Source organism: Podarcis filfolensis (assembly GCF_964270895.1).
Source record: "Podarcis filfolensis genome assembly, chromosome: 13".
NCBI lineage: Eukaryota > Metazoa > Chordata > Lepidosauria > Squamata > Lacertidae > Podarcis > Podarcis filfolensis.
In genome coordinates, this window is record NC_139615.1 from 38,966,750 (window position 1) to 38,981,742 (window position 14,993).

General features: G+C 43.3%; 1 protein-coding gene across 6 annotated transcripts in view; it reads right to left on the reverse strand.

Moving 5' to 3' along the window:
• The window catches only part of NSF (N-ethylmaleimide sensitive factor, vesicle fusing ATPase), a 109,960-nt gene that overhangs the window by 64,270 nt on the left and 30,697 nt on the right, over positions 1-14,993 (reverse strand). For all 6 annotated transcript variants that reach the window (XM_083582864.1, XM_083582865.1, XM_083582868.1 and 3 more), the window contains exons 2-5: positions 14,550-14,635; positions 10,135-10,234; positions 7,254-7,293; positions 1,887-2,053 (exon numbers count right to left, since the gene is read on the reverse strand). In XM_083582864.1, coding sequence (XP_083438990.1) covers positions 1,887-2,053; positions 7,254-7,293; positions 10,135-10,234; positions 14,550-14,635 — 393 coding nt within the window. The remainder of the gene's footprint in view (positions 1-1,886; positions 2,054-7,253; positions 7,294-10,134; positions 10,235-14,549; positions 14,636-14,993) is intronic.

A 14,993-nucleotide genomic window follows, 5' to 3' on the forward strand; every position in this document is an offset into this window, starting at 1 on the left:
ATGAAATGAATGAGTATGTCAATAGACTATCCAAAAGGCTCTGATAAGACTCCAAGATCCTTGGGTCTTTTGTCAAGCCTGGCTTTGGCCTCCTTCACACATATCTGTCCCAGAAACTCCAGCGGGTGCAGAATGCTGCAGCGAGGCTCCTCACGGGGTCTCTGCCATGGGAGCATATTCACCCAGTGCTTTTCCAGCTACACTGGCTCCCGGTGGAGTACAGGGTCAGATTTAAGGTGCTGGTTTTGACCTTTAAAGCCCTTCACGGCCTAGGACCTTCGTACCTACGGGACCGCATCTCCTGGTATACCCCATGGAGAGCCTCAAGGTCCATAAATTGCAACACCCTAGAGGTCCCGGGCCCTAAGGAAGTTAGATTAGCTTCAAACAGAGCCAGGGCCTTTTCAACACTGGCTCCGGCCTGGTGGAACGCTCTGCCTCATGAGACCAGGGCCCTGCAGGATCTGATTTCTTTCCACAGGGCCTGTGGATTCCCTCCCTCTCTTTCTTTTTTTTTCCCCTTCTCCTCCTGCGATGAGGCTACATTTTAATGTTTCAATATTTTAATGTTGTATTTTAATTTTGTTTTTAAGTTGGAATCATTCAACTTGTTTTTATTATTGTTTGTAAGCCGCCCTGAGCCCGGCCTTGGCTGGGGAGGGCGGGGTATAAATAAAAATTATTATTATTATTATTATTATTATTATTAATTCTCCTCCTATATACTAATAGAAAACTCATTCTTCAAATATGGATCTTTCTGCAGTCTAAATGGCACCAGCCACAAACAAGAGGCACTAGACTCGTGGAAGGCCAAAAATCTTTAGTAACATTTTTGGTTAAAAAACCCAAGAGGGAGAAATAAATGACCACAAAATGCTGGCCAGTTGTAGGGCTTTTGGGAGGGGGGGGGAGTGCCAAAAAACCATATGAAAAGCATATGTTCTCTCCAGCCTCAAGGGTACTAGCGCAGAACCTAAGGATTCTTCTGATTTTAATGCAACTCAGAATTTCAGCTTTCATGGTTCTCTTTTTTATCCTTCGTGGTTGCAGAAACTCTGCCTGAATATACAAGCTCATTATCCTGGGTCAAGAACTCCTTGAATGGGCTTCTAAAAAAGAGCCTTGTCTAACACTGGTCATAAAAAAAAATCCCTTCTTTTCAAATAAATCCTCAAAAGGGTCCAGTCTACAAAAAATGTACTGGCCATCCACCTACAAACAACTCTTTTTATCATTTGCTGTATAAAAGAAAGAGCGTGCAACTGATTTCTTAGCAAAGATTCACTTTCTAGTGAACTGCGGCTGTCGATTTGCAAGATTGGTGTAATCGAGTCCTCAGAATAAGAATAATTTATTATTATTATTATTATTATTATTATTATTATTATTATTATTTATACCCCACCCTCCCCAGCCAAGACCGGGCTCAGGGCGGCTAACAACCAATAATAAAAACAAGTAGATTAAAATACAATTTAAAAGATTAAGATACAACATTAAAACAATTAGGGAGCAATCTCTTCATAGGAGGAGAAAGGAAAAAGAAAGAGGGGGAGGGAATCAAACTGATTCTGAGCCAAAGGCCAGGTGGAACAACTCTGTCTTACAGGCCCTGCGGAAAGAGATCAGATCCCGCAGGGCCCTGGTCTCAAGAAACAGAGCGTTCCACCAGGCCGGAGACAGTGTTGAGAAGGCCCTGGCTCTGGTTGAGGCTAATCTAACTTCCTTAGGGCCTGGGACCTCTAGGGTGTTGCTATATATGGACATTAAGGTCCTCCGTGGGGCATACCAGGAGAGGCGGTCCTGTAGGTACGAGGGTCCTAGGCCGTGAAGGGAGAAATGGTTTCAATGCTAAGTGAGAATCGCATATAAAGACCACAAACCTGCTGCCCCACTGTGAACGCCTGGTTGTTGAACTGCTGAATGAACTCGGCCGCCATTTTGTCAGAATCATACGGGTTGGAGTCGACGCTCTTCTTCTGCAGGAAGTCTATCTCAATAGTCATCGTGCCGACGCACTGCTTGGTCTTATCAAAGTTATACACGGAAACTGTGTGGGAGGCAGGGAAAGCACAGACGTCAGTGGAGTGCTGAAGGATCTCAGTTCAGGACAGTCGCCAACATCCCCTTAAGAGCCACGTCCCCAAAGAACATAGAAAGGGTCTTCAACAAATGCTTAAATCAACAAACACTTAACCAAGGAAATGGAAATGATGAATAATGGCAGTGCCATTTTAATGTGATTATCAACTATTTTATGACCTTGTATGGTGAGGCCTCCTTGGAGGGTATAAAAATGAACCAAGAGTATCTTGGCTGACTCTTAGTGCAGACCCAGGTCATCCAGCTTGAACTTCCACAACCGTCACCCACCATAAACCACCACTGGGAGAACTGGCAGCAACAGAAGTACATACGTTCAATGCTTACAATAATATTTCATTCTCTTGTTAACTGTGCTGTTTTAAATGTGCATTTTATACTTGAATTCCTTCAGTGATGTTTTATTTTGAAATCTTTAAGATAATATTTTAGTTACCTGTTAATTATGTTGCTTTGAATGTATACTTTATACAGTCGTACCTCGGAAGTCGAACGCCTTGGGAGTCAAACGTTTTGGCTCCCGAACACCGCAAACCCGGAAGTGAGCATTCCAGTTTGCAAACGTTCTTTGGAACCCGGATGTCCAATGCAAGTTCTGTGGGTTCCGATTGGCTGCAGGAGCTTCCTGCAGCCAATCAGAAGCCGCACCTTGGTTTCCGAACGTTTTGGAAGTTGAATGGACTTCCGGAACGGTTTCCATTTGACTTCCGAGGTATAAATGTATTTGACTTTATTCGGTACAGTAATGTTTTATTCTGGATTGTTTTATTTGATGTTTTTAATGTGTTGTAAAGTGCTTTGAGATTTTGTCTTAAAAATATAAAGCGGTATAGAAATGAGAAGAAGAAGAAGAAGAAGAAGAAGAAGAAGAAGAAGAAGAAGAAGAAGAAGAAGAAGAAGAAGGGGGAGCAGGAAACTCTCCTTGATCTTCTGGGTGCTCCTTGAGCCAAGCAGAAGCTCTGGTGCCTCCATTAGGAAAGGAAAAAGGAGCACAATTTCTGAAGTAAGCAGAAATCAAAACATAATGAGCAACAGGTGTTATATATATTTTTCAAAAGCACCAAAGCCATTAACTTTGAATTAGATTTTATGGTTGGTGACTATTAAGAGAGTGAAAACCACAAAATCAATATATCAGGCTGTTTCAGAGACGAAATTAACTAGTATCATGGTATCTGGGGTTTTGTTTTTCAGTCCGTCTAATTTTTGCAATTTCCCCCATAATACTGTGACAACAAAATAAAGCAGACGGGAGCCCTGGTTGCCTCCGCTAGAGAAGAAAAAAGAGGCACCCTGGTTTCTGTTTCTTGGGGACACTGAAGGGTGAGAGAAACAAAAATTTGACATTCATGCATCTACTTGATATATGCTTCAGCCCTCGGAAGCATAACGCCACCTCCATAATGCACACATGTTGTAAGCATCCAATTGGTAGGGGACAGTTTCCATGCTGCCTACAGGGAATTTGCTTCCTGGCACAAACCTCCAGAAAGAAACCTCTAAGTGGAAAGAGAATACAGTCATTACGCCGATGTGAGTAGTTCCCCGGCCTTCTCCTGCTCTTAGCAAAAAAGATAAACATTGAAAGTTGGGACCGATCTTCCGTTTCTCGTTGCAAGTTCCAATTATTGGCGATGCATCACAATGCCAATGGGGGCCTCTGTGCTCTCATTTTCAGAGTGAATGAGAATTAAGAGCCACACCAAAGATGCAGCTTATGTAATTACCACTTTAAGGCATCATTAATGACGGCACAGCTTTGTCTAAAACACCAGTACACAATGCCCAGTAGTGCTGTTAGTTTCATATTGCTGGGCAATGTACAAATTTACTTTTACTGCGCAATGCACGGTAACCCACAGCTTTCTGCTTCTTTAATATCCCTCTGCCCATCCCCAGAATTATACCAACTGCAACCTAGGTTTCCATTAACTTGTTTTTCCATTAACTTGTTTATCCAGCACCTTGGACAGTGCACGGCGATATCACTATTAAGAGTGCACCTTTTAGAACAGGGGTCAGAAACCTTTTTCAGCTGTGGGCCGGTCCAATATCCCTCAGATCTTGTGGGGGGCCAGACTGTATTTTGAAGGGGGGGGATAATGAACAAATTCCTATGCCCCACAAATAACCCAGAGATGCATTTTAAATAAAAGCACATATTCTACCCGTGTAAAAACACCAGGCAGGCCCCACAAATAACCCAGAGATGCATTTTAAATAAAAGGACACATTCTGCTCATGTAAAAACACACTGATTCCCAGACCATCCGTGGGCCGGATTGAGAAGGCGATTGGTGGGATTGTAATGAAATTAAAAAGTTTTGGGAAATGATATACAATGAATTGAAGAAAATGTTCCATCTAACATTTGTTAAGAAACCTGAAGCATTTCTGTTAGGGATTGTAGGAAAAGACCCGCCAAGGAAGCTGAAAAATATCTTCATGTATGCGACAACGGCGGCAAGAGTCTTAATAGCACAAGGATGGAAGAATGAGGAAACTCTGACAAAAGAACTAGGGCAAGAGAAACTGATGGACTATGTAGAATTGGCAAAATTGACACATAAACTATGGGACAAGAATAACTGTGACTTTAAAGATGAATGGGAACCTTTCACAAAGTACTTAAAGAAGCAACAAAGTGAACTGGACTCCTTGGCAGGCTTTGAATAAACACTCACAAACTTTTTATTGACAATAACCAGTCAGATAAATTAAGGATTTATACAATTTTGTAACATGCAGGGAGTAGCATCTGTAGAGAAACCAGAGACTGGAGCTGAGTGAAGTCAGGGGGTGAGGGGAGGGGATCCTTTTATGGGGGGATGGGGGGAATTAAGGATGATATGTTTTAAGATAATATGTTTTGTTCAAATTCCTAATAAAAAAAATTATTTTATTTTTTTAAAGAGGGGGCGATTGGGCTGCATCCGGCCCAAGGACCTTAGGTTGCCAACCCCTGTTTTAGAAGATAAGGGACAGGAGAGGGGGGAAGGTTTGACAACTGTCTCCAGGGCAGCACCACACATTTGCGTTTTTCTGTAGGAATATGCACAAAGCTGGGGCGAAGTTCAGCGTGTAGGAAGATAATAAATTCAACTATTTCACTGCATGGGCAAGTTACATGGTTTCCCAGCACTAGAACTAAGTGCCTACAGAGTGAATAAGGCATATACAGTGGTACCTCGGGTTAAGTACTTAATTCGTTCCGGAGGTTCGTACTTAACCTGAAGCACCACTTTAGCTAATGGGGCCTCCTGCTGCTGCCGCGCTGCTGGAGCCCGATTTCTGTTCTCATCCTGAAGCAAAGTTCTTAACCTGAAGCACTATTTCTGGGTTAGCGGAGTCTGTAACCTGAAGCGCATGTAACCCGAGGTACCACTGTATATTGCTCTGAGCAGATGTTCCATGCTTATTCCTATCCAAGAACACTTTGCATTTCTGCACACAGTCCTTTACTGGTATATTTTTTATAACGTCATCCTCTTAGTCCTCTTATTTGCTCCTTTGAAGTTGTCTTTTTTTACACTGACAACATTCAGTTATATTTTTCAATTTCTGATCTCTCTGCGTCTTTTCACTTTCTTCTGGGTTGATAGCTCAAACTTAAGGTAATACTGGATTTCCCTTCCTCTCACCCCCCATTGCTGGTTCATCTGTTGTTGCTTCACCATCATCGCCTCATAATTTAGATGTTCTGGTTTTTCTCTTTCTTTTGCTTCGAATATTTCTTCTGTTGGTAAAGTCTGTAGCTAGGTAAAGGGTAAAGGGGACCCCTGACCATTAGATCCAGTCGCGGCCAACTCTGGGGTTGCGGCGCTCATCTCGCTTTATTGGCCAAGGGAGCCGGCGTACAGCTTCCGGGTCATGTGGTCAGCATGACTAAGCCACTTCTGGCAAACCAGAGCAGCGCATGGAAACACCGTTTACCTTCCCGCCAGAGCAGTACCTATTTATCTACTTGCACTTCGTGCTTTCGAACTGCTAGGTTAGCAGGAGCAGGGACCGAGCAACGGGAGCTCACTCCGTCACAAGGATTCGAACCGCTGACCTTCTGATTGGCAAGTCCTAGGCTCTGTGGTTTAACCCACCACGCCACCTGCGTCCCTAAAAGTCTGTAGCTACCCACTGCTTAATCTGAGATTTGGACTTCTCTTTCAAATTCATTTGGCTCATTATTCAGTTTGCCCCTAGTTTCTTTCTCATTTGGATTATTTTAATTCTTTACTAGTTGGTTTAATCTTGGTCTCATCTTCAACCTTTTATTTCAGTTTTTAGTTGCTCTGCTCAACTTACTTATCCTGTTCGTATGGTCATATTATTCCATTATGTATTTATCTTTGTTAATTCTCCTATCCTTTCCACATTTGGTGCTTTTCAGTACAATCTTACGCACCTTTACTCAGAAATCCTATTTAATTCAATGGGGCTCGCACCCATTTAAATGGATACAAGATTGCCATTCATGTCAATAACTTTTAAATGTATTGATTCATTGGTTTCTTTGTTTCATTCTGCCTTGTTTTCATTGTTCATTTCAAAACCACAAATTCTGTTTTGACAGCATGGCATCTTTCCCCCCCCCCCTTTAACTGCTGTCTGTATTTGAAATGCACCACTAAAGGGGATTTAATCTGTTACATCTGTTTTTTCTTAAAAACAAATAAACCCTGAAGACTTTTTGTTTCACTCGGTACATGCTAGCATCAGGTGGCAATCATTTATTTATTTTATATATTGCCTTTGATTTAGCTGTTAACAGGTATCCCAAAATAACAGTAACAAGGCTATAAGCCACTTTCATAAACAAAATATAGAAATGATTTGAGCAAGAAAAGATACAAATACCTTTAGAAAAACAAAGTTATATACAGTTGTACCGAACACATTGGGAGTCGAACGTTCCGGCTCCCGAACAATCGAAAACTGGAAGTGACTGTTCCGGTTTTCAAATGTTCTTTGGGAAGCCGAATGTCCGATGGAGCTTCCACGGCTTGCAATTGGCTGCAGGAGCTTCCTGCAGCCAGTTGGAAGCTGTGATTTGGTTTTCGAACATTTCAGAAGTCGAACGGACTTCCGGAATGGATTCCGTTCGACTTCCAAGGTACGACTGTACCATAAACAAACTTACAGGAAAAACTTACCATCAATGTCTTGCCCGATGGAAAGCCCAGCCCATTTTCTCTGAAAGAGAACAAAAAGATGATAGATGATAGATAGATAGATAGATAGATAGATAGATAGATGATATAGGAGCTAGGAGGAAAAACATCTCTTCATCACAACTAAAAACAAAATTTCAAAGCTGGAGGAAGGATATGCAATTTTTCGCAAGCATGCTACAAGTCATATCCTCAATAAGAGTTTATGACATTCACATGACTATAGCCTGTATGAGAGTCCGGACAGCATAGTGGCTAAAGGTTTGAGCTAATGTCAAGAAGTCGCTGTCACAGCTCTTTACTTTGACAGCTATCTCCCAAATACCCCACCCTATACGCAACGGGGTGGGGGGTGAGACCACTGGCCTACCATACAAGGTGGTCGTTTGGACAAACAAAAAGATAATGTGATGTGTTCTGAATATGCTAAAGTGCCTTATAAGAGCTAGGTATTATATGCAGGTCCCCTGCATTTTGAAGTGTTTTTGCCTCTAGCCTGCTGAGGAAGAGAGCAATGCCAAGCAAGCAAGTAGGTCTCAAACAATTTCGTAGCCACATTTTTTTCACCTAGGTTTGCGAATCCATAGCACGGATTATGCTACTCCATTGTTGCACTGACCACTGAACCCCTATCATATTCTGTTTATTGTTGCTTAGTCATTTAGTCGTGTCCGACTCTTCGTGGCCCCATGGACCAGAGCACGCCAGGCACTCCTGTCTTCCACTGCCTCCCGCAGTTTGGTCAAACTCATGTTAGTAGCTTCAAGAACACTGTCCAACCATCTCATCCTCTGTCGTCCCCTTCTCCTTGTGCCCTCCATCTTTCCCAACATCAGGGTCTTTTCCAGGGAGTCTTCTCTTCATTCTGTTTAAAGCACTGCTAATTAACTTTAAAGTGAACTATGTCCTTATCTTTCAACTTGTTCTCGCCTCGAACTCTGCATGCATGCTTTATGAACCAGAAATTTCCACTTCCGTTTCTGAACTGTGTGCATTTCTGCCAGCAGCTCCCTACATTTGAAATGGGGAGATCCAATCTGTTCAATGCCACCCACTTTAAGAAGGTGTCTCAAAACCTACTTGTTTCAGTTAGCACTTGCCAACGCAATCTATATTTTTAGATTCCTCTCCAGGTTTTTTCTTCCTCTCTGTTGATTGCTTTGATTACTGGCATAAGCTTGTGAACAGGATCTCGATTTTAATTTTTTGCAAAATGCCTAGCTGTATTAGAAACTTAGTAGTTTTATTCAGATTGCTATTTAGCCTGACCCATCTAAGCCTTTTGATTAGGAACATGATCTCCTCATGGTGGTTCATCTTTACCTTCCTCACTCCTCAAGACAGGGGAACAAAGGTTTTCCATAACACCTCCAGATGAGTCAGAGACAGAAACAAAGATTTGCAGCCCGGTCTCCCAAGCAAGCACCCTTACAGAGTTGTTGAATAAAAAAAGAAAAAACAGAGAGAAAATCCTCTTTTGCAATTCACAGCCCTGTAGGCTATTCCTCTTTTGCTGTTTTGTTGAAAGAGGAAAGGAAAAATCTCATCTAGCAGTTCACTCCCCAAGCTAGGCTGCACTTGATTCACAGGTTCAAAGTGTTTGCTGACACTGCAGGAGGTTCAGGGAAGCCAAGGAGATTAATCACACACTGCAAAGTGTTGCTGCTAAATATCCAGCGATGCTGGCGCTACAGTGGAGATTTGCAAGTACTGTACCAGATCACTGGGAGATTATTTAGCAGCAGCACTGCTTTCCCAGGGAAGCTATAACCCTCTGTTCCGCATTGCTTGTGTTTAAGAGGGCTGAAGCCATGACAGGGGATCCAAGCAGAAGGCCAAAATAATAATAATAATAATAATAATAATAATAATAATAATAATAATAATTATTATTATTATTATTATTATTATTATTACCCAGCCCACTCTGGGCAGCTCCCAACAGAATACTAAAAACACTATAAAAGATCAAACATTAAAAACTTCCCTAAACAGGGCTGCTTTCAGATGTCTTCTAAAAGTCAGATAGTTGTTTATTTCCTTGACATCTGATGGAAGGGCATTCCACTCCTGAGAAGGCCCTCTGCCTGGCTCCCTGTAACCTCACTTCTCGCAGCGAGGGAACCATCAGAAGGCCCTCAGAGCTGGACCTCAGTGTCCGGGCTGAACAATGGGGGTGGAGACGTTCCTTCAGGTATACTGGACCGAGGCCGTTTAGGGCTTTAAAGGTCAGCACCAACACTTTGAATTGTGCTCAGAAACATACTGGGAGACAATGTGGGTCTTTCAGGACCGGTGTTATATGGTCTCGGAGCAGCTGCCTGATAGGATGCAACACATGACAGCAGCCATCCTTTCTGAGGAATGAGATAAGAGATACTTCATGGCTCTCTACTCTTAAACAATCTTGCTTTCCGCAGCGTGGTGTAGTGGTTAAGAGCGGTGGACTCGTAATCTGGTGAACTGGGTTCGATTCCCCGCTCCTCCACATGCAGCTGCTGGGTGACCTTGGGCCAGTCACACTTCTCTGAAATCTCTCAGCCCCACTCAACTCACAGAGTGTTTGTTGTGGGGGAGGAAGGGAAAGGAGAATGTTAGCCGCTTTGAGACTCCTTCGGGTAGTGATAAAGCGGGATATCAAATCCAAACTCTTCTTCTTCCTTGCCACATCAGACCAAAAGGGGCTTCCAAGTCCAACACTCTGACTCCCCAACAGTGACTGACCAGATGTCCCTGGGAAGCCAACTTTAATATGCAGGTTTTGCATTTTTGTGGGTTAAAAAAACAAGACACAGCCATAGCTTTTAGTACGAAGTTCCATTTCACTCTTGGCCAATCAAGCAATAAACAGTCAAAAACATACCTGCGGTAAACTGAAGGCGATGCTGCCTGGGACAACGGAGGAGTAAGTTCTTAGCGTAAAAATGTATTTGTGGTTCGGGGAGGTCTTCACAACTACATGCCTGCAAGGGGGAAGAGAAATGGACAAGGGTTGCTACACGCCGTGCAGAAAGTTCCAGCCTCAATCTTTGGCATCTCCCAGGTAGTGCTGGGAGAGAACCCTGCCTGAAACCCTGTTAAGTAATATCCAAGGCAACACGATGACCAAGTACAACAACGCAATGTCAATATAAACTCTTTATATAATCTATACGAAACACTGAACAATATGAAATATATGAAATAAACATAGAGCCAATTTAACATAGGTCTTATAAGTCTCTGAAAGTCTTTGTAAACTATGCAAGTCTCTGAAAGAAGCAACAGGTCAGATTCTTATCTGATGAAAACAAGCCTTAAAGCTTTGTTTTAATGATGTCCAATGCTGCCGAAGTGGTCCGCAAGAAGACGTAGTGAACAGTGATATACCCACTGTTTCGTGAAATCCTCCTTCAGCACGGCAGAATGTAGTCAGTCAGTATCGAGCTGGCTGGGCCGACAGTCTGATTCAGTATAAAGCAGTTTCCCTTGGCCCAAAAGACCCTCAGATTGTTACAATATTCCTGCCAAATGCCCCCGCATCCTTGGAAGCATCCCAACACAGAGAACATGTTCTTCAAGTCACAGCTATATAGCTCTTCCCATGCAGATTCTGGCTGTCAAGAAGAGCAACTGGGGTCACTTCTGGCTGCCTTGCCCTTGATAAAAGAGCAATCCCTTGTGGGAAGTGCCCTTCCCATCAGATCTGGCAGCAGAGCAAGTGACGGTGTACAACCCAGGAGGACAGGGCAGCTTCCTGCTACACAGTTCTGCCCTCAAGGATACAGTGGTGCCCCGCAAGACGAATGCCTTGCAAGACGGAAAACTCGCTAGACAAAAGGGTTTTCCGTTTTTTGAGCTGCTTCGCAAGACGAATTTCCCTATGGGCTTGCTTCGCAAGACGAAAACGTCTTGCAAGTTTGTTTCCTTTTTCTTAACACCGTTAATACAGTTGCGACTTGACTTCGAGGAGCAAGTCATAGAATGCAGTGTACATAGTAGCCTTTTTTGAGGTTTTTAAAGACTTTGGTGATTTTTGAAGCTTTTCCAAAACTTCTTTTGCAGCCATTTGGTAAGTTAAGCTTTTAAAACTTTTTTTGGGGGGGTTGGATTTTGGGTTGGGGTGTTTGGAATTCAAGGACTTGGTGTTGGGGAGGGGTTTGCAAGAATCTGGAAGCTTGTTTTTTCCCCCTGCATTTTTATGATTTTCTGTGACCATTGGGCCACTCTGCTGTTTTTTAAAAAAAATTCTGGGTTTGAATTTTGAAATGCTCTTTACAGTATGTGTGAGTTTAAAGAGCACTTAATAAACTCTTGTTGTACCAAATTTGGCTTTGTTTGGACTTTTTTTGACCATAGGAACGCATTAATTGATTTTCAATGCATTCCTATGGGATTTCGTGCTTCGCAAGACGAAAAATTCGCTAGACGAAAAAATTCACGGAACGAATTAATTTCGTCTTGCGAGGCACCACTGTATGCACATTCAGGAAAGAATAAGGGGATTCCATATAGCTTATAAGGCTGGGATCCAAGCTATCTGCACAGTGACTCTATTAAAATCCTTCAGAAAAGTTAGTCATGACTAACTTAAGCCCCACTGATTTCAATGGGAACAAAATGCAACAAACGTGGGGCTCACTTCTCCTGTGATTTCTTTTCATGGGTCTGAGAGGGTTTCTTTTTTTCTTGTTCCGCCGCTTTTCCATGGTTAAACCTGCTGGTTACTGCTGAATCAGGACAAACATCGATTTGCAGAAAACCTGATCAATATCTTTTCCTCGATTCAGTAGTAAACAACGGGTTTTAAAAGATTAAAAATTCTCAGACCCATGACTGGAAATCGCAGGACAAGTGGAATCGTGGTTGAGCCCATAATCTGTATGCAATCCACACAGGTTTCAGCTTTAAGGCGTGCCTGAGCAGGTCGTTTTCTGCAGGGCAAATATCTGTTTCAGGGATTTTACCAGCGTTGGTCTGCAGTATAAATGAAATGAGAATGTCAGCCTTCACGGTTGCAGAGAAAAATTGGGAACTCAAAGGAAGCCGCAAATGTACATACACACATCTCCACTGACTCATAAGGAAGAGTGCCATAAACAGTGTTCTCTCACTAATGTACAGAGAAAGCAGAGTTTCCCATCCCTTACACTGGTTACCATGGGAGCGTCCTCATCTTTTCCACCACCACGCTCCCCCCACACGGGCCTTTCTAATCCCAAATGTGACAGGTGCTGAAGAAAAACCATCCATGTAGTCGCTAAAAATGAGACTGTGATGGAGAACGATATGCATTTCTCAGCACTGATAAACATACATGGTTGCACGATTGGCGATGTTATGAGGTCCCAGCTGATACCTCACTGTCGCCACAGAAGGAGGAGTTGGGTGCTGAGCGCCCACAGTGGGGCGAGGGAGGTGAAACGTAACTCCCAGATTCCCAGCTTTCATTTAAAAAAACAAAGGCTTCTCTAGCTGTTGTAGAACCCGAGGTACGAGACAAAACGTGCAGACACAATTCTTCTGATTTTAAGGTGAGAAATTAGCTAGCTCTCACCTTTCGTGTTTTACTCCCCCCCCCCCATGGGGGGAAACTGCTGATGCCCATCACACTCCTTCTTGCTAGTGTAATAATAAAATTTAAGGTCTTATATATATAATAGGGACCCCTGACCATTAGGTCCAGTTGTGATCAACTCTGGGGTTGTGGCGCTCATCTCGCTTTATTGGCCGAGGGAGCCGGCGTACAGCTTCCGGGTCATGTGGCCAGCATGACTAAGCTGCTTCTGGCGAACCAGAGCAGCGCACGGAAATGCCGTTTACCTTCCCGCAGGAGCAGTACCTATTTATCTACTTGCACTTTGACGTGCTTTCGAACTGCTAGGTAGACAGGAGGAGGGACTGAGCAACGGGAGCTCACCCCGTCGCGGGGATTCGAACCGCCGACCTTCTGATCAGCAAGCCCTAGGATCAGCGCCACCCACGTCTATATATATATATATATATATATATATATATATATATATATATATTCATAAATGTACCAACCAAGCACGTACATAGATCAGCACAGGAAGACCAACCTGAAACCGTTTTGACTCCCAAACTGACCAAATGTTTTCTCTGCAAGGAGGGAGGGGGTCAGGGAGCCTTCCCATTGTCTCAGGAAATGGGAAATCACCATCTCAAAGGGTGACAGACTACCAGGAAAGGCAATCAGATAAGGCATTATCAGATAACCTGGTAGACAGGAAAAAAACAACATTCAAATTTCTGTTGCAATCCACCTTTTCTGTGACATAGGTATGATGTATGGAGGGGTGGTCTTGAGCTCCAGGGCAGAGAATTTAAAATGTCTATATAAGGGCAGGCACACCTAGGATTCTGGGTCTTCCTCCTTTCCTGTGTGTGAGGGGAGCACCCTGTGATCAATAAAGATCAGGCTTACTAGCTGTTTTGCTTCTCAATATTCTCTGGTTGGCCTCTGTTATTTTCTCCTACCAATAGGGAACCCACGTAAGGACTCTGTATGGGCTCTTGGATACCCCATAAGGGGAAAAGAGAAGATTTTGTTTACAACATTAGACAATAAAGGACAGAGGTCTGGGAGGGGGCAAGACTCATGAAACTTGCAGTGTTGTGTCCAAGCATCCTCTGTTCCTCCAAGTCACATTCTCACATCAAACAGGCAGCTATAACTGGGTTAGAGGTGCCGTATGTCTCTCAGGGAATGTTTTTGGTGTGGCGATGCCTTCTGCAAAGCAGAATCGTTCCTAACAAAAGGCGCCACCTCAAATCTCCACTAGAAGAGATTGGAGTCATTCGGAGCGGTGGACCTTTAGACTAATGAAACTGCAAATGCCTAATTGTTCACTTTCAGGAAACATAAACACACATTTGCACCTGAAAGCTTTTTACTATGCCCTGTGGCTGGCAGGTTATGAGTGTTCCACTTTTACGAGGCTCAGGCTGTATTTTTCATTGGTTTATTGCTTGGAGCAGGTAATTGTTTTAGATTTATGTCATTAATTCATGAAGTGCCTTCTATTCTAGTAAGAGAAGCAATCTAAAACAACAACATTTGAATGACTGTTTTTTGGCAACATTCCACCTTTAGGGGTTCGGAACCTGGGAGCAATATATTGTCCAACCAGCCCAGACAATGTCCTGCAATACTCTGGAGATGAGCTACTAAAGGCTCTAGGAAACAGCAGGTTCCTGTAAATTATTTCCCCCAGTCACCGCAAGAAAAGGCAAATTCTCCATTAATGTGTGAGGATAATAACCACCAAAACTTACAAGCCAGACTGAAAGTCCTTTTCGTTGACCACCGCACAGTTGCTTAAGGAGAGTTCGTCTGTGGGACATCTCGCAGCTTGCATAGTCTATGAGGGAATCAGAGAAGACGCAAGGAAAGGTCAGAGCAGCAAGACATCATAGGACATGTATACAAGACGGCTTTGCTCTCTAAGGTCCACATTTTAATTAGCCGGAGGGAACGGGAAAGGCAAATCAGCTGCTTACCACTTGCTTGGCATTCAGAATACTAGTATAGCGGTATCCTTGGTTCTCAAACTTAATCCATTCCAGGAGTCCCTTCGACTCCTGAAACCGTTCGAAAACCAAGTCGCGGCTTCCAAATGGCTGCAGGAGCTTCCTGCACTCAATCAGAAGCTGCGTCGGAAGTTTGGCTTTTGAAAAATGTACGCAAACCAGAACACTTACTACCGGGTTTGCAGCGTT